General features: G+C 39.0%; 3 protein-coding genes across 4 annotated transcripts in view; 1 reads left to right on the top strand and 2 right to left on the bottom strand.

The window, feature by feature from the left end:
- Window positions 1-13,705, bottom strand: part of LOC137993226 (uncharacterized) — a 17,906-nt gene extending 4,201 nt beyond the window's left edge. The window contains exons 1-3 of one of the 2 annotated variants that reach the window (XM_068838943.1): window positions 13,474-13,705; window positions 3,441-4,604; window positions 1-1,423 (exon numbers count right to left, since the gene is read on the bottom strand). The exon at window positions 1-1,423 is cut by the window's left edge and continues 4,201 nt beyond it. In XM_068838943.1, coding sequence (XP_068695044.1) covers window positions 945-1,423; window positions 3,441-4,604; window positions 13,474-13,501 — 1,671 coding nt within the window. In that variant the 5' untranslated portion in view covers window positions 13,502-13,705 and the 3' untranslated portion in view covers window positions 1-944. Of the gene's footprint in view, window positions 1,424-3,440; window positions 4,605-9,460; window positions 9,549-13,473 lie in introns of those variants that run through there. The other variant, XM_068838944.1, reaches the window with a different exon arrangement.
- Window positions 13,706-16,042: 2,337 nt separating this feature from the next.
- Window positions 16,043-24,614, bottom strand: LOC137993228 (uncharacterized). The gene is made up of 3 exons (XM_068838945.1): window positions 24,540-24,614; window positions 20,566-21,753; window positions 16,043-18,984 (listed from the first exon to the last, which is right to left on the bottom strand). Exons 1-3 carry the CDS (start codon window positions 24,577-24,579, stop codon window positions 18,392-18,394), a joined length of 1,821 nt encoding a protein of 606 aa, XP_068695046.1. The 5' UTR covers window positions 24,580-24,614; the 3' UTR covers window positions 16,043-18,391.
- Window positions 24,614-27,500, top strand: part of LOC137993231 (uncharacterized) — a 3,595-nt gene continuing 708 nt past the window's right edge. Inside the window, exons 1-2 of the mRNA XM_068838952.1 lie at window positions 24,614-24,727; window positions 26,577-27,500. The exon at window positions 26,577-27,500 is cut by the window's right edge and continues 708 nt beyond it. Of these exons, the coding sequence (XP_068695053.1) occupies window positions 24,706-24,727; window positions 26,577-27,500 (946 nt within the window). The 5' untranslated portion in view covers window positions 24,614-24,705. The remainder of the gene's footprint in view (window positions 24,728-26,576) is intronic.

Below are 27,500 nucleotides of genomic sequence, written 5' to 3' on the forward strand. Positions count from 1 at the left end.
GAAAAATGAGAAGACTTTCTTTCTCTCTCCAGTCTTCCACTGTCTGAAAAATTCAAGATGGCTGGTGAACTTTTTACGATGTCAGTGCTCGCTCGAAGAAATCTCGCCTGCTCTGCAGTCTAAATAATGACCTTTAGTTAAAGTTTTCTATGGATTTCAAAACTATGTTAACTAAATACTAAGCGACCAAAGTTTTAAGGCTTGATTAAAAAAAGACACCTGTTTATTTTAACTGGAATTTTCCTCTTTGATAGTCCGCCACTACTAACTAAGTTCTTGAGAGAGCTGGTTCGAGGAGAACATTACGCCAAAGGCTCACTAGTTTAAGAATGCAATCCATGTGTGTGCCGCAGAATTAATATGCAGCACAGGAGTTTTGGGTATTCAGACTTTAAAACTCGAGTTTTGCATAGATAATAACCTGCATTCACACGCTGAAATTTCAAGCTAGTGAGCCTTTGACGTCACTTTTCAACGGATCGGTCAGTTTTGAACGTGAGTAATGGCGGACCGTGACATTCAAAACGTACACTCAAAATAAACGGCCTTTGGATAAAAGTCAAACCTCAAAAGTCTGCCAGTCAGATGTTAAGCAAACACACTTTCAAGATCTGAAGAAAAAAAAAGGAAATGATTTTTTTTGATGACAGGGGCACTTTAAGTGTCAAGTGTATTCAGCGCTGGGGCACTGTGCAGGCCAATCAAATCAAATCATAGGTTGATTTTTGAGGAGTGGGAAAGCAGGAGTACCCGGCCGGGGAAAAACCTTGCAGGGCAAAGTAGAGAACCAACAAAGTCAACCCACGTGCGACGTGAAATCTAGGAACTGAACTGAACGCAAGCAACATTGGTGGGAAGCGAGTGCCCTGCTCCTCTGAAGACACGGTAATAGAAATCTATCATATGATCACCACATCCATGGTATAAACATTTGGCATCAATAATCATCTTTCGTTAACCCAGTCCTGCAGTATCTGCACTACATCTTGCCTATCAAAATCCTTCTCCTTCAACAACTCAATTAGCTTTCCAACTGTCGCTTCCTGCCTTGTTGACCATGTCCTTAGAATTTCATCAGTATCATTGGGACATTTTTGGTGGATGACGTCCGTTTCATCCCTGGTTAGTCCTACTTTCTGTGCCAGCATTCTGAAATCATCAAATCGTAGATTTCGTTCCACATTCAGCTTAACGCAAACTTTAGAGTATACCGTTAACGGTAATTCAGTAACTTTCAGAGAAAGTCGTTTGGTGACTTGCTCCAGATCTGGTTTTACTCCCCCATCCACCACGTCACAGCTTTTGCCGTTCTGCGTCTGACTTATTGAACCCTTGTCCACCAATCCAATGCTTTCGACATTCCTCCTTATGCTGTCAACACTTCCATGAGATCCCATGCATTGTGCATTGCCTCCCGTATCATCTGACAAAAAAAAAAAGTTATAGAAGTCAGCTAAGAATTCGCAAAGCATAGCTTTTAAGTGCCTATCCTTAAAAAAGAAAACCTTTCCGTTCAACAATTTTTTGCACTTGTCAAACACTCATTCATTGGTTTAATAGACTGCTTGGCATTGTTGATGTCAACCCGTTATTGAATCCATTCCCCTTCACTGCTAGGTCAGTGGTCAAAGTATGGCCAATTCTCCCGCCTTTCAAAGTGAATAAAAAGTGAATCTTCAATAAAAAGGTTCTGAAAACAACACAATTTCGGAGTACGAGTGAAGTGGAAAAGTTTGCTGAGGTGATAGGCACCTTAACAATTCTCATTCCATTTCAAGAAAAGAAAAGTTTGTTAGACAAAGCCAACACTCTTTTACAACATTTCTCGAAAACGAAGCACAAATAAGAGGTAGAAAATTCCAAGGCAACCTTCGATGATACTTGCGAACAGCCAGCCAAATACGAGCATTTCCCCCAAACATCTCACAATCACACGACATACAAAGCAACCGTTATACGAACCTTGACGAGGCGAGCACAAATAGTTTGTGACTCAAACGACAGTGTAGCTAACGAAACCAAGTACTTAATAAAACAACGTTTTTAGGAAGGGAACAACTATAGCATAGATTTTGTCAAACGCAACCAGGAACCCATGACCCGGAGCCTACAATTCCCAGACTGGGCCTATGTCACGGCATTTTTCCTGCCACTTCAACCGTTACCACAGCGACAACTTGATAATGTACATAAGAGGGACTTCTGAAAGTGTTGCACGCACAATACAAACTTAAAGTACAACATACGCGTAGCCCACAAACCTATAACGACTTAACGACACTTAATAACGAATGTCGAAGACAAAGACGACCCCAACAGGCAGTATACAAGATCACACATGCTGTGATTGCGAGGCCACTTACATTGGTGAAAACCAGCAGGAACCTAAACACACGACTTACAGAACACAAACGAGCGACTACGAATGGTGATCTCAATAACAATATCAATATCGACTGGGACTCGACTGGGACTCTTAACCTACTGTACCAACTATTACCAGTGCCTCACACTTGAAAAGTTGGTATACAAACCTAGAACAAACTACATTAAACCGTTGCCAGCCTCTACCGGCGCCTCACAAACTATTACTTAACAGAAAACCTTAACAACAAAGTTTTCCTCTCAGCTTACAAACCTACCGCGGCCTTCACTTACAAACCGGATTGTAATGCACCAATCACCATCCTCACAACCAATCACATTACTTTTCCCACTACCAATCACAGCACAGACCAGAGCATCACTACATTCATTTGAATTTCCAACCGCCACTTTACTCTGAAGGTGACTTCAGCTCAGGTTGTCGAAACGTCGGTCACTGCCAACAGTCCTTCTCAGGTTCACCCAGACGATCAAATTCTATCGATGCTTGACTAATAAGGCCGCTCAAATGTCACTGTAAGCATATTACTAGTATTAGGGATTGACAAATTTCCGGTTAGATCATTGAAAATAATTTTCGACTTCACATCCTACTGATGTAAGTGTTTCACGCCTATCGGGTTTCTAAAGTTACCACAATCGGGATTTGCTTTATTTGGCGCTTCTCCATTCACGTGTGACTCGCGCTCGTCTCATAATTACCACTGCTCACTTGAAAAACGTAAAATTTAACAAAACAATAAATAATTATTATTTATTGTTTTGTTTAAGTTAAAGAAATTCTAAAGGTACGAATACTTGCAAGTTTCGCTTTCTGTCACAAAATTCTCAGATTGCCAACACTCAATGTGATGATAAGGAATGGGAGCTGATAACCAGGTTTCAGTGAGCCAATCAAACAAATGCATTATAAAGAGCCATTTTTTGGGAGGTGAGCGATCAACAAGTTTGCTACTTACAAGACTAGGTGAGTGTTTTTTTGAGGGTCACTCCCCAGCTTGCAAGTGATCTAAATTAATATTGTTCAATATTTTGCTTCTTGTGATTATTCTTACCATCCTTGCATTGGGTCATCGCGAAAAATTTTTTCACAAGCTCTTCACATTGTTCTCCCCAGTTGAAATTATTCGTGTATTCCTCTTTGACTCTCTCAGCTTGTAACCGGCGGTTGCGAGGGCTGTTTTCCCGAATCTCCTTTATCTTGTCAGCCCAAACTTGTGCATCATCTGATTCCACCACACAATTTGCCCCTGTAGGTAGGTGTTTTAATACTACACCAAGTCCACAGTATGCGCTGACAAGAACAGGAAGGTTGGCAGATATGGCGAGAAGACCACTCATACCATAACCTTCAGTTCGTGATGGTTTTATGACCAGATCAACCTCACACAGCCATCTGCGCCAGTCTAGATGGCTCTCACAAACCCTTACTGTGAGTTGACGTTTATCAATGCCCTGATTGAGTAGAGCCTGTTTTATTTCTGCTTCTTTCTCAGATGATTCGCCAGACCTTACAACAACAATCAGGCGGTACGACATGTCCAGTAATTTGATTGCCGAAGCTGCAATGTCACATCCTTTGACTTTGAAGAAATGCGAGGAGCCACTGACAAGCACACAAAATTTGCCATTATCTTCATACTCTCGACGGATGCCACTCAATTCTTCAATTACTCCAGGAGTTAACTCAATCACTTTTTCATCATTTCTGGAAACACGTAAGGCCCGTCTGTATGCATCAGCTACCTTAGGACCAATTGCAATAATAACATCAGCCTTTTCACACAAGGCAATCTTCATTTTGTGGTCATGCTTGCAATTTTCAGCATTTTCAGAAAATGTCTGCAGTTCTTCATTGACCATGTGCACAACCTGAGTCCATTTACATTTTTTATTCTTTCTTATAATTTGTGCATGTTTTCCAAGACCAGGTCCATAGGAATGGATTAACAAAATGTCAATTTGAAGACTGTCGGGTGGATAACTCAGAAGCTCAGTTTCAGAGAAACCATGAAGATCATCTGCGTCAACAAGTTCGATGTTCAAATTTCTTGCATATTTGCTCTGTTCCTCTGTGTGGCCTGGGACAAATCCAGTCACCTTCAGCCTGGGATCCTTGGCCAATTCAACGAGTAACTGTTGATTGACACTATTATTCCAGTTACTGACATCAGATACCACTGTCACGTTTAACTTTTTGCCTGCCGCTGATTTTGAACCTGTTGGATTCATAAAAAACACTGTTAATTTTCGCAGATAAATCTGCTTTTTCCCGTTACCGGTAGATTATACTTAGACTAGTGTATCTACCAGATTTACGTACACTGTTCATATTCTTACTTTTCTGCCGATTTTAGGCTGAAAATATTCTTGTATTATTCTTAAATGACATTTCCGTTTTAAAATGTATTGGGGTATGAATTACAAGTGTTCGGTGTCTAGATCTGTATCGCGTTACATTGTGAACGTGCTCCATCGCTTTCGTTGCAGCCGGCGAGGTCAAGATGTCACGTCCGACGACGCTTGGCCGTTTGGGCGGCTTTAAGGTGGCTCAAAACAGTTTCCAACACATTCCAAGACTTAGATTTTGATGTGTCATTATAGCCACTCTTCATCAGTTGATGCTACAATTATGGTATCAAAAAACTGCCCAATCACTGGTGAACACGTTGGTATTATTTTTGTTACACAATAGGTTACCATAGCAATACTATGAGTTGCTAAAAACACCCTTAATTTCAGCATTAAGCGCTTATATTTAAAAAACGGCACGGTGAAATTTTTTCTTATTACAGAATTTTGATTAGCAGGATAAGATGTAACTTTTGGCAAAGTTTAAAAAAATTCTGTACATGGCGTTCAGAGCCACCTAAACTTTTCGAAAAATTAAGACGGCTCTGAACCCCATGTACAGAATATTTTTAAACTTTGCCAAAAGTTACATCTTGTCCTGCTAATCAAAATTCTGTAATAAGAAAAAATTTCACCGTGCCGTTTTTTGAATATAAGCGCTTAAAGCTGAAATTAAGGGTGTTTTTAGCAGGTCATAGTATTGCTATGGTAACCTATTGTGTCACAAAATAATACCAACGTGTTCGCTAGTGATTGGGCAGTATTTTGATACCATAATTGTAGCATCAATTGATAAAGAGTAGTAATTATGACCCATCAAAAATCTACGTCTTGGAAAGTGCTGGAAACTGCTTTGAGCCACCTTAAAAAGTGCATTTCTCGCAGAAACACCGTGATGGAAACAAAAGTACCCGATTTTGTTTCAACTACGTTAAGAGAAAGAAATAATTTTGTACGGTTAAGTTAAAAACGTATAATTGTATTGTACTTACAGATTTTCAACTCACAAAATTACATCGTTATTTCAGTCGCGTGTTTATTCTCTAAATATTCTTAAAATTTCGCAAATTTCAGTCTCGATATTCTTATAAAAAAATTGTAGCAATGATAAGCAAAGCCGCAGCAACCGTACATAAAAGTGATTACTGCACAAGGTATTTTTCCTTGTGGTAGTCGAACTGTGAACTAAAGCTATAAGATTGAATACACTTGAGACAAAGTCACTCTTCCCTGCGATGTTCGGAAGTTTGATGGGTGGAAGCTTAAATGCAGTTTGGCGATTATTTGGCAGAATTGTGAAAATGGGTGCAAGAAAGTACGAAGTTGAATATTGTTTTTCTGAACACCGAAACATTAGCGGAAGAACTTTGCGCAATAAGATTTATATGCAAGGGACTTAATTTAGATTTGGAATTGTTGTGAGTTTTCACTCTTACATCATCGAATATTTACGGGACCTCGTGCTTGAGCAATCTCCAGAGTGTTTGGCGGCGGTTCTGCTCAAATGCAACGCATTCCGGTAAAAGCTGGTGAATGGCGCAATGCATTCTGGCTAATTATGATGCATTCTGGGAAAAAGTGGTAAATTAGAGAATTCGTCCTATAGTTCGGAGGATAAGCGACAAAAAAAACACAAAATTGATCAAATTGTCATACAAGTATGAAACTTTCAGTAAAAAAAGCTAGATTAATATAAAAGCAAGAACCCAGCTGGATCTTGCTCCCTAAGTGTATATTTTGCGGAATTTTAATATGCGGTAAGCGGTTTGGGACTGCAGGCTTATATTTTACAACTTTATTGGCTTGAACACTCTAAATTTACGTCAACAGCAAACAGAAAGTGTACATTTTTATTTGAGAAGTTCAAATTTGTCGATTTGCTCTCAATCTGGCCCGGGTTGCTGGAAGCATGGTTAGCGCTAATCAGCGTTAAATACCATGGAAACCTATAGGTTTTGACACCTCTTAACCAACGGTTACCGCTGACCAGGCTTTGAGCAACCGGCCCCTGAGCTTCTTGTTGCGTACCATGCCCTTCAAAAACAAAATGATCCTGGGCCTGGGTGACACCTTTCAAAGCAGAAAATCACTCTCTTCTACCAGGGGCAACCAACGAGAATAAAGTTCAAAACCACTTAAACACAGCATTGTTAAACGTATTTTAATATTTTACGGTAGACTGATATAGGCATATTTTTATCCACTAAAAAAATTTCATCTGTTCGGATTTCCTAGCTGAAATTCTAGTGATCCGAAAATCATAGGGATCAAAACTTACCTTTTCGAAAATTTGAGCCAGAAAAAAGGCTCCCGAAAATTCTAGGTCACCTTTTTAGGGTAACAATCCGTTTAAAATGGGCAATTTTTCCATTTTTCAGACGTTCGAAAATCCTAGGAGAGGCAGGCAAGCAAGAAATTTTAGAACAAATGTTCCGAAAATTCTAGATCTCAAATCGTCTTCCGAACAGATATTTTCCAAAAATTGACGTTGAGTGGCCCCTGTTCTACCACCGATAAACAAATCGGTTGAGACTAGAATTAAATTGACGCAAGAGCGTGAGGCCATAAGGTCACATTCACACTACTGCTGAGAAAATCAACACCAAAAAACTAAAAATACTATTTTCAACACTAAGTATTTTCTTTGGCCAAAAATAATCTCACAGCAGTATAGAGATCCAAATCTAAAGTTTCATAGAACAAAAACCATTGCTAAATGAAATCTTACGGGAACCGCCTAAAAGAGGCGTCCATTAAAATATGAACTAAAGAGAGCAAAAGGAAACCAGACCACATACAAGGGAGTAGTGTAGGCCTGTCAACCCCATTTAACACACTCAACACACACAATAGAATGAAACTCAATCAAAAAGTTTTACGATCTACTCTACAGAGAAATGGTCAAACAGAAATAAAATTAAAGGTGTTGTTCGTCTGCAAACTCTTCAATAATAATTTAGATCGCAACTCGTTTTACAAAGTTTTTCCTTTGTAACACAACTTGGGTACCGTGTGGTTTTCCATACAATCTTTGTAAGATCGTTTATTGGTTAACAAGGCAAGATGCGAAATGGGTCTCGCTTTTATTTTATTCCCCATGCCAAAAGAAGTATGCAGGCCAATTTTGGTACTTGTATGATGTTTTGAACAATTCTACCCCTTATCTCCCGGACTAACCTGCTCATGAATCCAGAATATGTTGCTGCGCTCGCTCCGCGGCAATAAACATTTAAGAATAAAGATAAACATAACAAGTTTAATGTAACATTTAATGCTAATTAATCCAATTAATCCAGCCTATATTCTACACGTAAAACTTAGCCACCAAGTTTTTTCGTCAGTTCAAAATGATGGTATATTACCCTTATCGTTATCCTTAAATCTACTTCTTGTCAGGGAAAATGCCAGTGTCAATAGGCGGTATACTGTTAATAACAAAAGGAAAACGAGCAGTTTACAAAATTCCCAATAATTGAAGGAAAAAGCTATAGTTGGCATTATGTCTACAGTCTGCAATAAATTTATTTACACCATAGTTAATAGAGGGGAATGGTTTTGAAGCTCGGCAAACATTAAAGGAGCAAACAAAGATGCCAAAATTTAGGTTGGAAAGTCCACGACCATGCACAATCTTTTGTTTTCGCTCATACACTATGCATGAATTACGTAACCAACACGTTTCTATTGGTTAGTTCCTCAGTACGGAGTAAACAACTATTGAGTTTTGTGCACGGTCAAGGCCAAAACAGAGAAAAAAAACACACAACAAAGAAATTTGTCGGGTTTCATAAACATTCCCCTCTATTAACTATGTTTACACCAACCAGTTACCCTAAAATAATAATTGTTTACCATGTAATCAACACCTGGGTGGTTCAAGAGCTAGAGGGGAAGTTCGATAGATAGAACCCACTTTAAAACGAGAAATGTTAATTCTCATAACTGCAACAACTGGGCAAAAAATTTCAGGAGAGTTCATAAATAGCAGACCATCCATTGCTACATCTACAGTCAGTGGCAAAAGCACTTGAAATGCTTATGCCAGGATGGGCCTGGAAACCTCTCAGATGTCATGAACTAAGCCTAACTGTCAAATTTCCACTAAAAGCTTACACTAAAAGCTTGAGACCAATGTTAAGATGGGGGCAAAGCAACAGAAACTGGATTTCAACAAAGGTGACAATCCAGCTCCATGTGGTAAGTATTTTGCCACTTCATATGTTCCAAACGCAGGAGACATAGCTGTTTTGGCTCAAGTTGATAAAAAGCTAAATGCATCACAGACCATAATCAAGGGCTTGGTCCACAAGTCATCTGCCAGGAAAGCGTTGTTGTTGTTATTTATTTGTTTGAGCAGGTTGAAGTTTTGGCGGCTATTCAGCTGATGTGCACCTGCTATACCCATACCCACCCACCCATATAGAGCAAAACAAAAGGAAATATATCAAATGAAAGACAGCCAGAATGGAAAATACAAAAGCAAGAGTTCTGCATGTAGTCTTACTTATGATATAACTATCGAGAAAGAAGGCATTTCATTGATGGATTACTAAGATGATCAAGGAGAGAGCCAAAGGTTTTGTGAAAGACAGTAAAATCAAATAACCGATTCTCCGAAGCTCCTAAAGCCTACATTTCTGATTCCCTACCAGCAACTCTGGTCTCGTTTGATAGTAAGAGTACCAGTTACTCAGTGACACTGACCTGCCACTAGGACACTTACCGGCCTGCATTAACCAAACTTTATTTATTTTTCAGTTTGTTTCGGCTAAATACATTGTTGTGTTTCATGCCAAGTTTCATTGCGATCTAATAATGAATTCAGTTGGTGTTACAAGGGGTGTGTCTATGAAAATAATTATGCAGACTGGAGCTTAATTCAGGACAGTGGCAAAATGCTCATTTAATTAAACTAAGCACTCTCACAGGTCACTCTTTCACATCAACCTATATAACATGAAAAATAAAGTGACCCCCCTTCCCTCTTTGTTGCTTAATGAACCTCCCTCAAATTCTCCTGGCCCACCCCCTCTTGTAAAAAATGAATGCTCCCTAAAGGGTGTTACAGTTATGATTGCTGAGGAAATGAGTTAGCAGATGCAATGACCATTAAAATAACAGCACTGGCACAGGAATACAGACACTTATGGCAGCGACTGGCAACAAAAGAACAACACTGACAAAATGAATAGGAGATACATGGAAGTCCCTGCGACGCTTATTTTTTTTCACCGTTTTTGAACTTTTTGTTTAAAATATTTAGAGTGTCTGGGGTGTAGTACTTCAAAAAATTTTTCCCTCATAGTGTTTCCACGCCTTTAGTGGCTGATCCAGTTGGGACCCGATAACTATGACGTCAAAGAAGTCAAGAATGTAAGTCCATTCTGAATCGTCAGAACATTCACGGCATCTGAAGGGTAACTATCGTCCATCACTTCTATAACGACTTAACAAGAAGCTCTAGATTTTCAACAAGACTTCTATTCTTACAATTTTGCACATTAATTTTCTTTCTGAAGAGATGTGAGCAAGTTACTTCTTTGATGTCATTAGTTGCCAGAGCCCAACTGGCTCAGTCAAATTTTTTTGCATATAAATCAAACGCCCACTAAAACGCGTGGATACACTGTGAGGGAAATCTTTTTGAAGTACTACACTTCAGACACTATAGATATTTAATTAAACAAAAAGTTAAAAAACGGGGAAAAAATAAGTGTCATTGGGACTTTAAGGTCACTTCATTTTTTAGGTTCAGGTGAGAACTGTCCCAATATAATGCTGTAACTGAAATTGTTGAAAGAGCGGATTCTTCTTGTGTAATGGATGAGATGGCAAATGTTAATAACTACTTAATAACCGAAAGTGAGGTCGTTACAGCAAAATTTCAAACTAAGGCCTTGCCGTAGGTCAATACAGCTAGGCCGAGGTTGAGATTTTGCTGTAACTACTAAACGGTCAAGGTTATAAAGTTGTTTATTATATGGCTAACAGAACAAACCTAAAGAAGAAAAAACTAATTTGCATAATCCATAATCGGCCCATGGGCATTACTTTTATTATTTATTTATTTATTCCATTTTCACTGCATTAGATGAAACAATATTATTCATACTACATACTATATACCACATATTAAAAGAAAGAAAGAAAAATTTACTGCAGTGGGGAAGGACTAGAAGGGAACATACGAACCATTCGAGGTAGTCCACCCAAAAACTACAACAGGCATTTAAGTAAAGAAGAAGAAGAAGAAGAAGAAGAAGAAGAAGAAGAAGAAGAAGAAGAAAAAACATTAAAATATGTCTTAAATGTATAAAGTATTATTGCTATTATGTCATATCCTAGATTATTCTATTCTAATCAGAAAATAATTGTTGCATTAATCACTACCTCCAAGTGACATGGGGGCTGTCAGGGTCGAAACTCTTCTTTTTATAGAACTCATTACATTGTTTTTTAAATAATCATAGGCTTAAATTAGAGGTCCTAAGTTTATCGGGCAGGTTGTTCCATAAATATGGTAATCTATTGAAAAAAGTGCCTTTGAATAATTCGTTTCTGACCTTGTTAATCTTTAATTTATTACTAGAATATGACCTTAATCATTTGTCTGAGCATTACGGAGAATAATGCTCCAGCTTTTAGCTGCTCTTAGTCAATCAGAGCGTGCATTATATCGGCCAGAAACACTAGCCATATAATAAAAGCATTTTAATGACTAACTCCATGAATATTAACCACAACAACAACAACATTTATTTGTACCAATAATCTAAAATAGTTTTAATTTTTTTATAATTAATAACTTATAAAAGTAAAGAGGGGAACTGGCCCAATTCTCCTTTACAAAATTAAACCAAGGGCACCCAACGAGCAAATTAAGCCAAAAGCCTTTGAGAAACATTCCTAGGCTCCTTGTAATGTATAAAGACTGTCTAAAGAGATGTTTTTATCACCAAGAAGAATTTGATCTGTTCGGAAATCTTAGCTGAAAATTGAAGTGTCCAAACATTTTAGGGAATGATATTAATTTTCATTTTAGAAATTGCTAGCCGAGCATGGCCTTTTAAGAACTTCCCAGCGAACCATTTCCTTATCCAAAACTGCTAGGTGACCCTTTTAAGTGCCTAAAATTGCAAAAACATCCCTTTCAAAAACCTAAGGGACTGCTTTTCCCTGGTTTTGAAACTTTTAGGTGATGTTTTAGTAAAGAATTATGTAGTTGTTTGGCAACATAGAACCAAAATTCTTAGAACAGTTTGACTGTCCCGATCCCGAACACATATTTCAAGGCACCCAACAAGCAAATTAAGCCTAAAGCCTTTGAGAGGCATTTCTAGACTCCTTGTAATGTCGAAAAGACTGTCTAAAAAAGGCATTTTTATCACCTATAAGAATTTGATCTGTTCAGATATCTTAGCTGAAAATTAAAGTGCCCAAAAATATTAGGGAATGAAATCTTCATGTCAGAAATTGCTAGCTGAATGCTACCTCTAAGAACTTCCCAGCCAACCATTTACTCATCCAAAACTGCTAGGTGACCTTTTTAAGTAGCAAATATTGCAAAAATATCCCTTCCGAAAACGTAAGGGACTACTTTTCCCTGGTTGCGAATCTTTTAGGTGATGTCTTAGTAAAGAAATGTATAGCTGTTTGGCAACGTAGTACCGAAATTCTTGGAACAGTTTGACTCTCCCGAACACATATTTCACCGAAGATTATCGTTTGGTACCCCTAATTAAACACCTGTCTAAATTGCTCTGTAATCAATCAAAGAACTCAAATGTACACACAAAGGAAACTTGAGGAAACAAGTCTTAATAGGTTCAATAGACCTTCTCACAGTTTCTGACGCCATCTTGGTGGGGCAAATGCGGCTCAAGGACGATGCCTACTACTATTGTTATTGCGCATGCGTTCTGCACATCTCGATATACTCTGATTTCCTATCGGTGATGCTAATAAAGGGATATTTTTGCACCGTTTAAAACTTTGCAGACAAAGTAGATCTTTGTAAGAACTATTGGTATCCAAAAAGGAAATTGGGGGTAACCATGCATTTTTCAGAGACAATTAAGCTTCAATTTGAGAAAGAACACCATACATGGCTTTGTATTCTAAAGCTCTTTACAAATATTGTTCATGGTTACCCCCAATTTCCTTGTTCGGTTTCAAAACACTTGTTACGATCTACAATTCCCCCATAATCAAACCGGGGCAAAAATCCCTTAGGCTTTGAATTAGTTCGTCCTTCAATTAGTGAATGTATGGGATTTTGGCCGAATTCAAACCTCTATAACTCCACTACAAAGCGGCAGATTTCAAAAACTTTTAAAACTTTTTTAGTCATTTTCTTAATATCACTGACTCAACGGAAAATTAGATCATTGCACAGGAAGGCACAACGTCTGAAAATTGGATTTCGCGGGAATTTCAATAATTTTGTTTACAAGGCCCGGATTTATTGTATATATGAAATTTACGAATTTCGTTTACGGTCGTTATAGCTTGATTCTGGTCGTCATACTTCACGAAAATAACCTCAATAGAAGTGCTTTTTGAACGGTATTCTCGCTATCGACAATCTTTAGACCCTAAAGGATTTATAATGGCTCCGAGTCGGCAAAATTCCCATACATGCATTCACTGTAATTTAAGATGTGTTTGCCCCCCAAATAATATCTCGTCAGAAACCGTGAAAAGATTCATAATCCGTCGCGTAAACACCTCTCCTACCTGCCTTAACTGCAGAATGCCCTTCCATTTTGAAGCTGCACCTCTGAAGACGCTGGATACGCGGATACGCCGTCGAAAGTACCACCCCTTCCCAAGTAAACTTCCAACTTTTTGTGAAGAGGATACCCAAAAATGGATACGCGGAAACGTCGATACGCGGACATCACACATATGCATAGGAACTGGATACCAACTTCGTGTAACACACTTTAAAATGCTCTGTCGTTTTCTCTGTCGTATAGAGGGGGGTGAATAGGTCTACGGATCGGCGGATTTGGTTAATATTTTAGCCCGGATTCTGGATTCAGAGCGAAATTTTAACGGATCTGCGGATCCTATGACCACAGCGGATCGCGGTTTTATCCAGTTTTTGGGCTCGGATTTTGGATTTTGGTTGTTAGGAAGTTCGGATCGTGGATCTCAACGTTTCCCCGGAAATCTCACTTTCTCTCTTTTAGACCTTCTATGTGCCAAATGTCACGCAGTGGAGAAAATGATTTGAAATACTGTAGTAACGCACTTAACGCCGTAAACAATTTGCGGATTCGAATTTAGTCGATTTTTCGAGCGGATCGACGGATTCGGCCAGTAATTTTAGCGGATCGGCGGATTTACATACCCCTATTCACCCCTCTCCGTATAGTTCCCGAGAAAAACAAGCTACATGCAAGGTGCGTAACTTGTCTAACTTGTTGCATTCTTGTGAAAATCCCTCTGTGGTGGACGATAGACGGTAAGCACGGTTAACCGTCGTGTTGACCAGGCCTTTTTTGTATCTGTTGTCGACGTGGCTTTGGAAATGGAGTAGCAGTCCTGTGTCGGTTGGTTTTCTGTAGACCTCTGTCATTAGGGTGCCACATCTTGTCAAAAATGTACCGAGGAACGGAATAGAGCCGTCAAGTTCAAGTTCCATAGTGAAAGACAAGCTAGGGTGTACATTGTTGAGTACTTGGAGGAAATCTGTTCACTAACCCTAACCCTTTTACAAGCAAAAAACTATCGCAAACCCTGCGTGTCAAGGAAAACAAGCCCTCGATCGTTAACACTCAATGCGTTGTATACTTTATATAATTATTTCAATGTGATTTGTGCGATGCAAATTATGTCGGGATACTGCCCGACACTTACATCAACGCATAAGTGAACACCGTCATTCAGCCATTGGGAAACACCTTGAAACACAGCATGGCAACAACAGAACAAAGACTGATCACCTTTTCAAAGTTCTGAGGAAATGCAACAGCAAGTTTGATTGTTTAGTGTACGAGATGTTGTACATAAAGGACATCAAGCCTTCTCTTAACACGCAAGCTGACTCCATTCGCGCGAAACTGTTCACGTGACACTACCGTACATTTATTTATTTATAATTATTTTTATCTTTTTGTGTTTCTTTATACTTTGGGGATTAAACCCATAGGACCCGCAACCTCGCACTTTTTTACTTTTTTCGTAACGTAGCGCCGAAACGTCGTTCACTTTTATAATGTGTTTTAAAAATCTTTTAGCGTTTAACTTTTTAATCAAAAGACAATAAAATTGAATTACTAATTCTACTAGTTAAAAAAACAAAAAAAAAAACGAAAACTTTTTAAACACTTGTAGAAAAAGACGCTCTACAAAATGAAAATCCGCCTTACCCGACACACTTTGCTGGTTTCGATGAAGCCTTTTTGTGAGTCAACAGAGAGTCGACGCGAGTTCATGAAGAAAATTTAAATAGGGAGTCAGTTCTGAACGATCTCTAACCATGAAACCTAATTTTTCCATGTTGACTTAACGGAAAATGGTTTTTGGGTTCTTTTCTTCCACAAACAACTTGTTATGAAGAAGAAAAACGACAAGAAAATTCAACGTATAGGTCAAAAAATGTCTACTTTCACTTTCACAGAAACAGCAAGCGGCAACCGGCAAACGCGTTTCACGTAAACGTTGCTATTTTCGCGTTTGCCTCATCTGCGGGATTTTCTCGCTTTTCTTCTATATAACAAGTTGTTTGTGGAAAAAAGAACCCCAAAACCATTTCCGGTAAGTCAAACAAGGACGCATTAGGTTCACGGTTATAGATCGTTCATAACTGACTCCTGACCGCAATCGCGATTCGAGTTTATTCAAGAATTCACGTTGACTCTCTGTTGACTTACAAAACGTCTTCATCAAAACTCGCAAAATTTGACGGGTAAGGATTTTAATTCCCGTATACCGTCTTTTTCTAGAACGTTCAAAGGACTCCGAGTTTGTGTTTTTTTTTTGTTAACTAAACACTTGAGCTTAACAGAGTCCATTCCGAGTTGCCATGGGTCAAGCGAAGATAAAGCCACAAGCTTCACTCCATTTTATGTGACACGTAAACAGCAAGCCGACGTTTGTTATTTCACGTAAACGTACGTGATGCTAAATCTCTTTGTTGTCATGAAGAGTACGCCAAATATACGACCTAAAATAAGATTATTTTTGTTCTTTTTAACCAATGATATCATTGTTTCGTGGCGTTGTCGTCGTGTTTGTTACACTCCCTACTTCCTACCTAATAAGATCCCTGGAATGGGACGATGCACAATTCATTCAGTTCCAACAACTGAGTTGGTATTTATTTCATAATTACTTTCGACCACAAATTTTTGCTGTATTTCACCTTATTTACACGGTTTCAACATGATTAACATAGGTAATAACCTGATTTGCAGTGACAATTGGCTTTAAGATACCAAAAGTGGCAGTTCAAAGCTGGAACAGATTATTTTACCAGCGGTTGGCGAGTAAACGGTCGGTAATTCCAAAATATCACGAGTGGCATTTATACTAAATAACACTTTCAAATCAGACTATTAACTGCTGTGATATGAGAGTGCGTTGGATATGAGATGGTAAATAAACAACAACAAAGCACGTAAGTAGCGACGAGTTGGCAGTAACCAGTCTCATATCCAACAAGCCCAATAAGCTTGAAGGGGGTAGTTTCTAAAGAAACTGTGGTGCTGCGTCGGTGGGGAAATAGTATACAAAAATTTGGTTTTATCAACGGAGTTGATAATGTAAATTGGCCACCGTACAGAGATTCTAAAAGCTGACGTTTCGAGCGTTAGCCCTTCGTCAGACCGAATCCACAGTCAGAATTACAAACGTCACAAAAAGATAAGAATATCAGAATTCCATTCAGCCTGCCTTTCCATCCTTATAATCACGCAGTCAGAAGTATCATTCTTTATAATTTTAAATTACTCCAAAATGATCCCGAGACTGGTAGAATCTTTTCGCAACCTCCACTTATTTCATTCAAACGCGACAAAAACGTAGGCAACTTTTTAGTTAGAAGCGAGCTCAAAACTAACGAGCAACCCGGCACTTTCAAATGCGCGCGCTCACGATGCAAAACTTGTCTTTTCATTCTTAACACTAGCAAGATATCGGGACCTAAGCGATCTGTTAAGATCACCGATCGTTTCACATGTACCTCCACAAATGTCATTTATTGCATAACCTGTACGTTATGCAATGAATTATACCTTGGCGAGACAGGTAGACGACAGATTCCGCGAACACCTTCAAGATGTTGAGAAGAATGACAAGGATGCATCTAAGCCAGTCGCTCGTCAGTTTAATCTCCCTAACCACTCCAAAAAACACATGGCTATCTGCAGACTTTCCCTATCTAGGTGCAACGGAAAGCCGAAAGAATCTGGAACAAAAATTCATCTTCCAAATCGGCACCCTTAATCCTCACGGTACTAACAAACGCTTTTCATTTAACTGATATATTCCTATTTTTCACGTTGCCATGTTACCACCAATAGCGTAGCTCCTACTCTACTATAGAAACTCAGAGACGTAACCCACAATTCCTTGATTCGCTCTGACGAAGGGCTAACGCTCGAAACGTCAGCTTTTAGAATCTCTGTACGGTGGCCAATTTACATTATCAACTCCCCCTTCATTAAAAGAAAACAAACACAACCACCTACCTAAAAGATTATTTACAACTGACAAAATACACAATTATCTAATTTACCTTTATAAATGATAATTACATTCTTTTCACATGAAGACAAAAGCTTTGCCTTCTCGGAAAACGTTTCTATCGTGGCTTATAACCATTTTCATTCCTAGCGAACTTACAAAGTTCTAAAATATCAACTTTCCTATAACTGGTTTTCAACCAATGTATTGAGTTGTACTACTCTAATGTTTGTAGTCACTGCAAACACTTAAGGGTGGTTTTCACTTGCGACGGATTCGGATTCGGAGTCGGAGTCGGGAGTCGTAATCAGAAGCGCAGAGTGATACGATCTAGTGAAAATCAAACCGTCGGAGTCGGAAGCAGAATACCAATTCCGCTTATGACTCCGTCGTTTACGATCCAGTGAAAACTGCATTATCGGAGTCGGAAGCAGAAGCGGAAGAATAAGTCAATCACAATGCTCGATTCCAAGCATTGTGATTGGTTGGCTCTTCCGCTTCTGCTTCCGCCTCCGACAATCTAGTTTTCACTGGATCATAAGTGACGGAGTCATAAGCGGAGTCGGAAGAAATTGGGAACGTTCTGATTCTTCCGACTCCGATTCCGTCGAGCTTATGACTCCGCTTACGACTCCGATCTTTGATTTTCACTAGATCATAAGCGCTCTTACGACTCCGTCGCTTGTGAAAACCAGCCTTAAGGAATCACCCCCTCGTATAAACCCTTATGGGTTTCTGATAAAACTAAACCAGTATAATGATACAAAGTACTAAGTAGCGTAACCGGAAGCGAAAAAAAGATTGAATTTTGATATCGATTTAGCTTCAATAATAACTGATAGTTATCATCATGTCAGAAAATCGTGCCTATTTTAAGACACCAATGAATGTCATTTGCTCGTGGTAAAAAGCAACCATACCTTTTCAGAAACTGCTTAAGGCAACCTTCATTTGACATTACTCATTTTTTGTCCCCGTCTTCAACCCATTTCTCAAGAATGTCAACCACATCCCACCTTTCCAAATCACTGTCTTTCAGTAACTCAATAAGACACCCTACTGTTGGTTGCGTACTACGTGTACTGCACCACAGCTTGAGCAGTTCATCAGTCGGATTTCTCCTCTGCTCCAAGTTTCGAATAATATAGATATCAAAGTTCATTTTCTCTCCCAACAATCGAAAATCTCGAAATTGTAGGTCATCTAATATGTTCAACATTATACAGATTTTTGCTCTGATCTGGAAGGGAATTTGTTTGACATACGTTAACAGCCTAGAAGATGGCTCTTGATGAGTTCTTAATCCATCCACCACATCAATTTCTTGAACTCTTCTCCCTGGAAATCCAGCGACAATCATTTCTGGTCCTAAGGTATGGGCATTGTTCTCTGGTACACCCGTTTTTGGGACAAATTTTGCAAGGGTCCCATTCTCGTTATCTTGAACTGGTACAGTTGAAACTTTCATTTCTTGTATTGCACCTTCAAGGTAGAAACCTTCCATAGTGTCCGTTCCCTCAAGATCTAAATGTTCAACACTCTTTTTTTTGCTCTCTAGATATGGAATATAAATAACAAAAATATAGAAATTAGTTCTCATAATGTTGGACTGTTGGTCTTGGTGTTACAGTGGCTCAAACTGGTTTTATTACTTTAGAGAAACTGCACTATTTAGGACTGACTCTACAATACTACACACGGTAGAGCGAGTTTCAATCGAGTGTGGTGAAACCAAAACCAAAGTAATTACACTGTACTTTGGCCAATCAAAAAGAACAGAGACAATCCAGTAAACCAATCAAAACTCGAAGTACTGGTAATTACACGTAGCCGACACAAAGCGCGGGAAAATATGCATGCGTGGGCCATGACTGGTTTTGTTTTCATGTCTGATTGGTTGAAAAAGTGGCACGAGAACTTTGAACCAATCACCAAGCGAAGAAATGCAAAACCAAAGCAATTCGCTAATTACTTTCGATACTCAATTGAAAACCGCTCTATGGTACCATTGTGAAAAAGCAGTTATTGCTTCATAAAATGCACTCAATATTACGAGGTGGTACTGCTTTCAACACAACCTTCAAATCAAGGGAATTTTTCAAACTGTGCAAAGACACTGATCGTAGCCTGCTGATCACTTACCAGCATTAAAAAACGGGGATTACCGAGTTTGTTTTTAAGCATAATTATAAGCATTTGAAGACAAAAATGAAGGGTGGTTTTAGATGGCTTCTTGTTGCTGCGGTGACCTATTACGTCACAAAAAATTATTGTAAGTACATGTATGTATTGCTGGTCACAAGAATAAAAGATAGCTGACCATTCCACCCAAACAGGATAAGAGGGTTAAAAAAATCCTGAATGTTACAGGGACCTATTTGGCATAAATGGCTTGAAGTCGGAATTTGGTCAAAGGAATTGGGAAAACTGGAAAACTTCAAGAAACTTACCCCTTTTTAGGAATATTGGACTAATACCCCCTTAATCTTTCCATCTAACCCCCTTCCCCATAACTATGTTGTTTTTTTATTGCAAGACTTAATATATTTCGTACCCCTATATGGTCAGCGGTTTACTCCGTAGCACTCGCGTCCGACATGTTTGTAGGTTGAGATTCAAGCATGAGATTTGTGTTGGTTAAAGCCTAATCTTCAGGCCACTCTAGTCGTCTACTCTCATAACAAAAATAACGAACCATGGAAACACACACTCTTAAATCAAAGTTAAACTTGGGAGCTGAATTGTTGCTGACCTAGAATGGTTTTCATATCGGAACGACCTACTATAAATATCTGACACTCACACCCATAATCCCTCTGTCCGTGCTTGCCTGGCAAAATAACTATTTCTGTCTATATTGCGCTCCGCTTCATTGTCAGAAATACTATTTTCCCAGTACCAACATTATAATCATGTAGAAATTGTAACAAAGAATACTTTTTCCTACTTCTGGTCTTTCCAATAAAGTGTCTCAACTACCTTTGCCACTTATTGTAGAACTAATGCAAGAGAATTCACATACATTCAGTATTTTAATCTGGAGTCATTAAGACTTAGGAACAAACTGAGGAATCTTAAAACAAGGGCACATAAAATGATCAAGAGCTGCTACTGCTGTACCATATTGACTATTACCTTGTTTCGCTGGGAACATCTCAAACATTTTCTGCACAAGTCTGTCGCATTGTTCCCTCCAATGGAATTTCTCCATGTATTCTTGGCGTAACTGCCGAACCTCACAAGCACAATTTATGGCACCTTTTGCTCTAACTTCCTTTACCTTTTTGGCCCAATCTTCTGGGTGTTCTGAATTGATAACAAAGTTTTTACGCTCAGAAGGTAACTTCCTCAGTGCCATTCCAAGTCCAGTGTTCCCACTGACAAGGACAGGAACATCAGAGGACAAGGCAGAAAGACAAGTCATTCCAAAACCCTCTGTTCTTGAAGGCAGCATGAAAAGATGCACTTCAAAAAGCAACTTTTTCAAGTCTTCTGTATTCTTGTTAACTGGTCTAACAGTGAATTGTCTTGGGTTGATATATTTCTCAAGCAGACTTTCAAGCACTTTGGTGTCTTCTCCCGGCAACACAATAAATATGATATGGTATGAGAAGTCCTTCAATAGAGCGATTGACTTTGCAGCAATATCAACCCCTTTCACCTCGAAATACTTTTTGAAGTAGGTTGCACTTACCGCAAGGCGAAAGATGTCCCCATGTTCAATGACTGGCCGAATATCAATCAGATCATGAACAATCACTGGTGTTAAATCAAACACATCCTTGCCTCTGAAACGCAGATATGTTCTGTAAGCTTCAGCTACTTTGGGCCCAATTGCAATGATGATGTCAGCTATTTCGCACAATTGGAGCTGCACATCATGTTCTGATTCTTGATGTCCAGCCTGTGAGCCTGCTTCCTTTTTCATGTACTTTGCTAACTCTTCACTGTTTGTGTGAACAACATGGAGCCACTTACACTTCTTGGTATCCTTGATAATTTGTGCTTGTTTCCCAAGGTCGCGTCCATAGGAGTGGATGATCAGAATATCAATATCAAGGCTGTCAGGTGGGAAAGCTAGGCAATCCTTTTCAGAATAACCAATCCATCTTTTTGGATTGACCAACTCTATATTCAACTTCTTGGCCCAGTCTTCCAGTTCTGGAGTTCTTCTTGCAACAACACCAGATACTTTCACTGATGGGTAATTCTCTGCCAACTCAGTGAGTAACTGAGTAGTGACCATAATTTTCCAGCCATCATCATTTGTCACCAGCGTTACATTCAATTTTCTTCCACCTTTTACTTGTTCGCATCCAATGGCTGCAAAACATGTAAAAAGTAACCATGATGCATTTATAACTTAATAAAACACCTGAGTTTACAATTGAAGAACTCCAATGGGTTGGTGGAACAAGGGCACAATACAGACCATAATTATGTGATATGTACTTTGGTTATTGCCTCAAAGCACTTAATTACAAGGACACGGTTTAGTTTACTTTCCCTCTACCATTTGCTCTGCACTAACTAAAGATTAGATCGAGTCAAGGAATTGTCTCTGATGTTAAGCTCAAACATGGTTAAAGCTTCACTATTTGCTCTTAAGATTTTAAAAAGCTGAAGCAAGAATTACAGAGTTGAAGTGGAAAATGCACACTGTCAGTTAAAGTGCCTATAACCTCCCAAACTTTTTTGGGCTGGAAATAATCTTTAATATCGCACTGAGCAATTCCACAAAAAAAAATTCATTTGGTTAAAACTTCATTTTTTTGTGAATTTTCAAAGTAAAAATGCCCCATTTGAAACACTACAAAGTGAAAAAACTATCAAATTGGGTCTGGGTCGAGCACGATTTGTGACGTTATACCAGGATTCTCTTGTGAGCACGGTGATCAATAACTTGCTCAACAAAAATGCCTGATGCCTGTTTTGTTTAAGGGTGTAATAATTTAATCAGAAGGAAGGTATTGGCTAATGAACAGAGTTCCAGTACCAGAAAGTCTCAACATTGGTGTAGATATTCAGCAATTTTTGATAAAAATGAATTCTATACTAAGAGGAATTTCATTAGGAGCATTGGAATCTCAATGCAAATCAGTTGTTACAGTAGTTATATTTTACTGTCAGAATAATTTTTGTTCTAAACTTTCCTTGCTCTTCTGCTATGTTCTTCTAGAGGCCCCACTGAAAATTAGCAGACAAAACAACACTAAGGAAAAGTGATGGCTTGAAATCAATGCCGCCATATTCTAAAAATGTGTTAGTTCTGTCATAATTACATTCAAGAGTACGTAACTTTTTATTTTTTGTCCTTATTAAACCAAGTCACTCTTCAGGCCCCTGGGCACCCCCAGTTGATGAGTAAAATTGTCTGGCATGTCTCACTCCCAGGAGTCAGTGGGTTATTTTACAATAACTGTCTAAGATCTCGCGTGCTCATTGGCTAATTTTTATCATCAATAAGAGTACAGACAGATAAAATTTTAATTTATGCAAAAATCTGTGCAACTGTCAACATTTTAACCAATGAAATTTTATTGACTAGCTGTTGTAAGTAGTCAATCAGATAATGAGAAAAGCTATATTGACAATGTTTGCGTCAATTTGACTAAAATTCATGTTTACACCTGTTTACTGTGTCTTGTCCCTTTATTTTAACATGGCAATTAACCATTTGGGGGTTTTATTATTGTAAAAAAAAAATTGACATCAGTTTTTTATGCATCTGTCCTCTTAATAATGATAAATTGCATCACAATATTGTCAAAGTTTGCTGTGGAAATCACGAGTTATTTCCACAGCCACTTTGACGATGTTATTGTAAATGTTCCGGTTTCTCAAATTTGCATTTCTCCTGAGCTGTGCACACAATTCACACCGCCAACCAGTTCTGGTTAAAAGGGGGCCACAGTAATTGGCGCAAGCTGTTGTGGTGCTCTGCCAGCTTGACTGGCAAAGTCTGTAAATCAAAAAAGTCTGAAGCGACGTGTCTTTATTAATTTAATAGTGCTTGAATGATCAACAGTGTAATTCAGTCGACTGAAAACAATTAAGATTACAAACTATTTTAAGTTTATGTATAGGTACTAATGAATCACTGCTAAACGAATCATACGATCTTACAACTGAAACATGATATTTGAGCTAACTAAACAAATTGATGCAAATCTTAGCAGTAATTGAAAATATAGCAAATAATAACTCACCAATGTTGCGGGATCGCTACATTTATGGGGAGACTTTTCACAGGTAACGAAAATTCTTCAAGGTCTCATAGCTAAAATCACGCAGTGCTACGGCTACACTAATTCCCAAGAGCATTTGAAAACAATGGCTTGTCCTTGTGGCTTGGGGGGCAAACAAAAAGTGGGAAAGATCTCATGGATATACCCACCACGAGTCCCCTAGGTTAAACTCTCATTTTACAGATTAAGTCTAAGTGCCCACTTCAGTGATTAGGTTTAAACTTTCGTTTATCTTTTTGCTATAGCAATATTTAGGTCTAGAAACTGATTAAGAATGGTTATTTTTTAGAGTTATGGTTGGTGTGTATATCCATGAGATCCTTGCCCAAAGTGTATTATGCGGAATGTGGAAATCGTCAATCAGTGCTTTTGTACAGGAATAATACATCAACTAGAAAGCTCCTTTGTTCCACTGCTCATACTCATCGTTCGTCTTCAAAATGAACTTAGTTGTGAGTACATTTACTTCACAACTTTAATTAATTGTCACAAATTCCAATGTAAACTCACCCGACCTCTTAAAAACCTTACCTTCCAATATTATCAACATTATTATCAACTTATTTACGTTTATGTTTATTAATCGACAACGTTTGCACAACAAGTCGATAAAGTAGCATCAAACTATGTCTGATTGTCAACTTTGCCGCAATGTTAACGCATCGGGAGCTCGCGACCAACGTTTGTTACGTCTGTAGTGTTAGGCAAAAATTATGCTATTACGTTACGACACATTCGCAACACTTATCAGGAGCGACTCTAGAATACCCGGCCACTATTGTATTCTTGTAGCGGAATCCTTTGAAAAACGAGGCATATAACAATACATGATTTGAAGCAAATGGGAATTTGCAAGTTTACCTTGATCTATCTCCGAGGATTCGGGGATTTTTCTTTCCATCTTGTTATTCAATTTTGCTTCCAGGGAGAAGGCGGAAGTCTGTCCCAGTATCTTTTCGGCCTGAATTGTGGAAATGAGACACGTGTCACGAATCTTTCAGCGTGAGGTAAGGAGAGGTACAAGAAAATGGAACAAAGAATGCAGGAAGGTGAGTTAATTCATACAAACTTTTCAGCAAGAGCTAGAGAACAGGTAGAGTTTTTAACTATATTGAGGGTCAGCTGACAGTGCTGCATTTAATTGTGATATTTCCTCTCTGAGAAAACTCGGCGCGTCAAATTTGCTTCGTAAGCACTTTCGATTTAATTCAGCATGCAGCAAAGGCTTTTAATAATTGGAAACTTTAGTTGTCGTGTTGCACACCACCGGTCCCAGGAAGCAATAAACCTGCCATTTCTTTACACTGGTGAATTAATTCCGACTTTCATGCTAAAGAGGAAGTAAGAAGGAGGCAGGGAAAAAGTGAAACCGTGCACACCTTCAAAGTAGAGAGATACAGCATTAACACGTTTACTTGAAACAGCAGACGGCTAATAGGGAAGATACCGTTGATGTCACCTATTGTCATTATTGTGCCAACCAGAGCCTCATTGGCTGTCGAAACAAAGGGTCTTAATTGTTACTGTGGTTGGCACAATGTTGATATCTGGCACTTGTGCTGACGGCATTTGAATTGCAGCTTTATAACAACACTTTACAGGGGTGAAGGCAACAACAATATTTTTGACCAGGATTGTACAAGTTCCAGCAATCAGAAAAGCCCCTTTTTTAACTTAAGGCTGTTTCTGCTTAGGTGGCCTCATACACCACATAAGCCTTTTTAGAGACATTATGCCAAGCCGGCCACTTCTGCTGGAGAGAACAGAACAGCCATAACACCACTGGGAACTAGCTCCATCCCCTACTCTTCTTTAACATCCCAGGGAATTTATGAACAAACAGGTGCCTCAAGCTCAGGGCGAGGGAAAGTCAACAAAATAAAAGGATTTCTATGAGAATACATCATACATCCTTTATTTGATAAAACAGGTTGAATGAATGGCAACTAATGCTGATGTGGACCAGCGATAATGCTGCTGATGATGACCTGCTTTTATCCCAATAAAAGACCTGAGAAGATAATTTTAATTCTCAATTAATTAAAAAGAGTAACCTAATATTGGCATTGTGGGTCACTTCCTTCCTGTGTGGGTTTTTTTTCCAGATTGGACATGAATTCAGCCATTATCAGTTCCTTGGTTGCCAACGGTTATAGTAAAATACCAAAGCTAGACACTAAATTCTCAGGAGCCCACCAAATTGACTCAAATATTCCTGGATAAAATGTGGCCATGCCCACAAATCCACAGTATAATTCAAGGGCAAAGGTTTTTCTTTCATTGCAATCCACTAGCCGTGCAGTTGAAGCCCTGTCAGCGATGTCAGGTGGCTGTTAGTGTCCCAAACGATACAATAAAACAATGGAAAAGATCCTTGTACATTTTGAACACCACACGGCACCCATTCAGTTCGGCTTGGTAACAAGACTTTGTTCATTGTCGCTTGGGGCACCTGTCATGAACAAGAAGGACATTGGGAGATGGGCCTATGTCTTACAGTCCTTATCCAACAAGACTTGAAAGTTTAACCATTTGCAGATGAAATTACAAAGGCAGCACTTTCTCTTCAGTAATTTTAACATCCCGAGTGTTGATCCAAACCCGCAACTGCCCGCATGGCAGCCCAGTGCTTAACCAACTGAGCCACTGGTGTTGCGGATTCAGTCTCATGTTAGCAAGTCTGCTGCAAACACAAGACTAAAATCTCTCTTATGCAGAACATTACTTGACATTGGAGTGAAGTGATTCATTTTCTTGAAATTATGGAATAGGGCTGTACGGTAGCAATTTAGGTTTCTGTGCACTCTGTAGTCAGTTTATTATTACTTACTTCCATAGTCATAAACATATGGGCGACTTACTCAGGATCTCTTAAAATGAGATTGTGTTCTTTTTCAGCCACAGAGGAACACATGAAACTAAAAATCACTTTGACTTCAAACAATGAGGGATGGAACACAGCTGTAAATGGCAAGTTACTTCTAGAACTTGCCGGCAACCCAAGAGTAAAAGTAAGTGGGCTTGTCCCAAGAAGCACTGACAAACAGAGGACACATGCAAGAAGCTTAGGTATTGAGCTTTTTGATGCAAAGGATGTTCCAGCTGTTGATAACTCTGCTGACCTGCTGGCCTACCCACCTGACAGTCTTGACATCGATGTTCTGATTATTCACTCTTTTGGGCGCAAACTTGGGCGTCAAGCACAAGTCATCAAAGAAATCAAGAAATGTAAGTGGGTTCATGTTCTGCATACTGTAAGCGAGGAACTTGTCAAAATCCCAGAAAATGCAAAAGAGCACCAATCCGAGCATGAAACACAAGTTGCATTGTGTCAAAAGGCTGATTTGGTGATTGCAATTGGTCCCAAAGTAGCTGATGCATACAGGTCTGCTCTATACCCTTATGGACAGGACAAGAAGGTAATTGACCTCACCCCTGGATTGTTCCACAATTTCATTGGTGTGCGACCATCAGAACAAGAAAGAGAAAAATTCCATGTGCTTATCAGTGGGTCTTTAAAATATTTTAAAGTCAAGGGATGTGATATTGCTGCTAGAGCTATCACGCTGTTGAACACCCAATCCAGTTTGTACCATCTCACATTTGCTGTAAAGCCAAGTGAAGATGTTTCAGAGATAACACAATGCCTACTTGCAGAAGGACTCGATCCATGTCAAGCCACTGTCAAAGTTTTAGAGAGCACTGATGGTTGGATCAGTCTCCTTTGTGAAGTTGACCTTGCAATCAAGCCCTCAAGAATAGAAGGGTTTGGAATGAGTGGCCTTCGTGCCATTTCAGCCGACCTTCCTCTCCTTGCCAGTG

Source organism: Montipora foliosa, chromosome 2, assembly GCF_036669935.1.
Source record: "Montipora foliosa isolate CH-2021 chromosome 2, ASM3666993v2, whole genome shotgun sequence".
Classification (NCBI taxonomy): domain Eukaryota; kingdom Metazoa; phylum Cnidaria; class Anthozoa; order Scleractinia; family Acroporidae; genus Montipora; species Montipora foliosa.

Bases quoted from the DNA above. Each gene is read 5' to 3' on its own strand.
- LOC137993228 (XM_068838945.1), bottom strand. From the start codon at position 24,579: ATGGAAAGAAAAATCCCCGAATCCTCGGAGATAGATCAAG. The intron at 21,754-24,539 runs GTAAACTTGCAA...CATGTTTTGCAG, and splicing joins ATCCTCGGAGATAGATCAAG to CCATTGGATGCGAACAAGTA. The intron at 18,985-20,565 runs GTAATAGTCAAT...TTCCATATCTAG, and splicing joins GATGTTCCCAGCGAAACAAG to AGAGCAAAAAAAAGAGTGTT.